The 209-nt window shown below is 65.6% G+C and overlaps 1 protein-coding gene across 1 annotated transcript in view; it reads right to left on the bottom strand.

Moving 5' to 3' along the window:
* The window catches only part of TXNIP (thioredoxin interacting protein), a gene marked incomplete at its 5' end in the record, with an annotated part of 2,551 nt that extends 2,346 nt beyond the window's left edge, over nucleotides 1-205 (bottom strand). The window contains one exon of the mRNA XM_010019672.1: nucleotides 49-205. Within this exon, the coding sequence (XP_010017974.1) occupies nucleotides 49-205 (157 nt within the window). The remainder of the gene's footprint in view (nucleotides 1-48) is intronic.
* Between the last annotated feature and the right edge of the window lie 4 nt (nucleotides 206-209).

Genomic DNA, 209 nt, shown 5'->3' with positions numbered 1-209 from the left:
AGCCTTTGCCCCCCCCCCCCCTCCCCCCTCCCAGCCCCACATCCTCACCAGTGGGCTGCTCCTCCAGGGTGAGGACATCCTCGAAGCGCAAATACTCCATCTCCTGCCTGCACTGCTGGGGCCCTTTGCTCCAGTTGACTTTGGCCACCCCGCAGGCCAGCACCTTGACGGCGTTGACGCGGGTGACCTCGGCCACCTCCACCAATATG

Source organism: Nestor notabilis, unplaced genomic scaffold, assembly GCF_000696875.1.
Source record: "Nestor notabilis isolate BGI_N333 unplaced genomic scaffold, ASM69687v1 scaffold24688, whole genome shotgun sequence".
In the NCBI taxonomy this organism is placed as follows: domain Eukaryota; kingdom Metazoa; phylum Chordata; class Aves; order Psittaciformes; family Psittacidae; genus Nestor; species Nestor notabilis.
The sequence above is the reverse complement of the archived record's forward strand: the minus strand, read 5'-3'. Positions and strand labels throughout refer to the sequence as shown.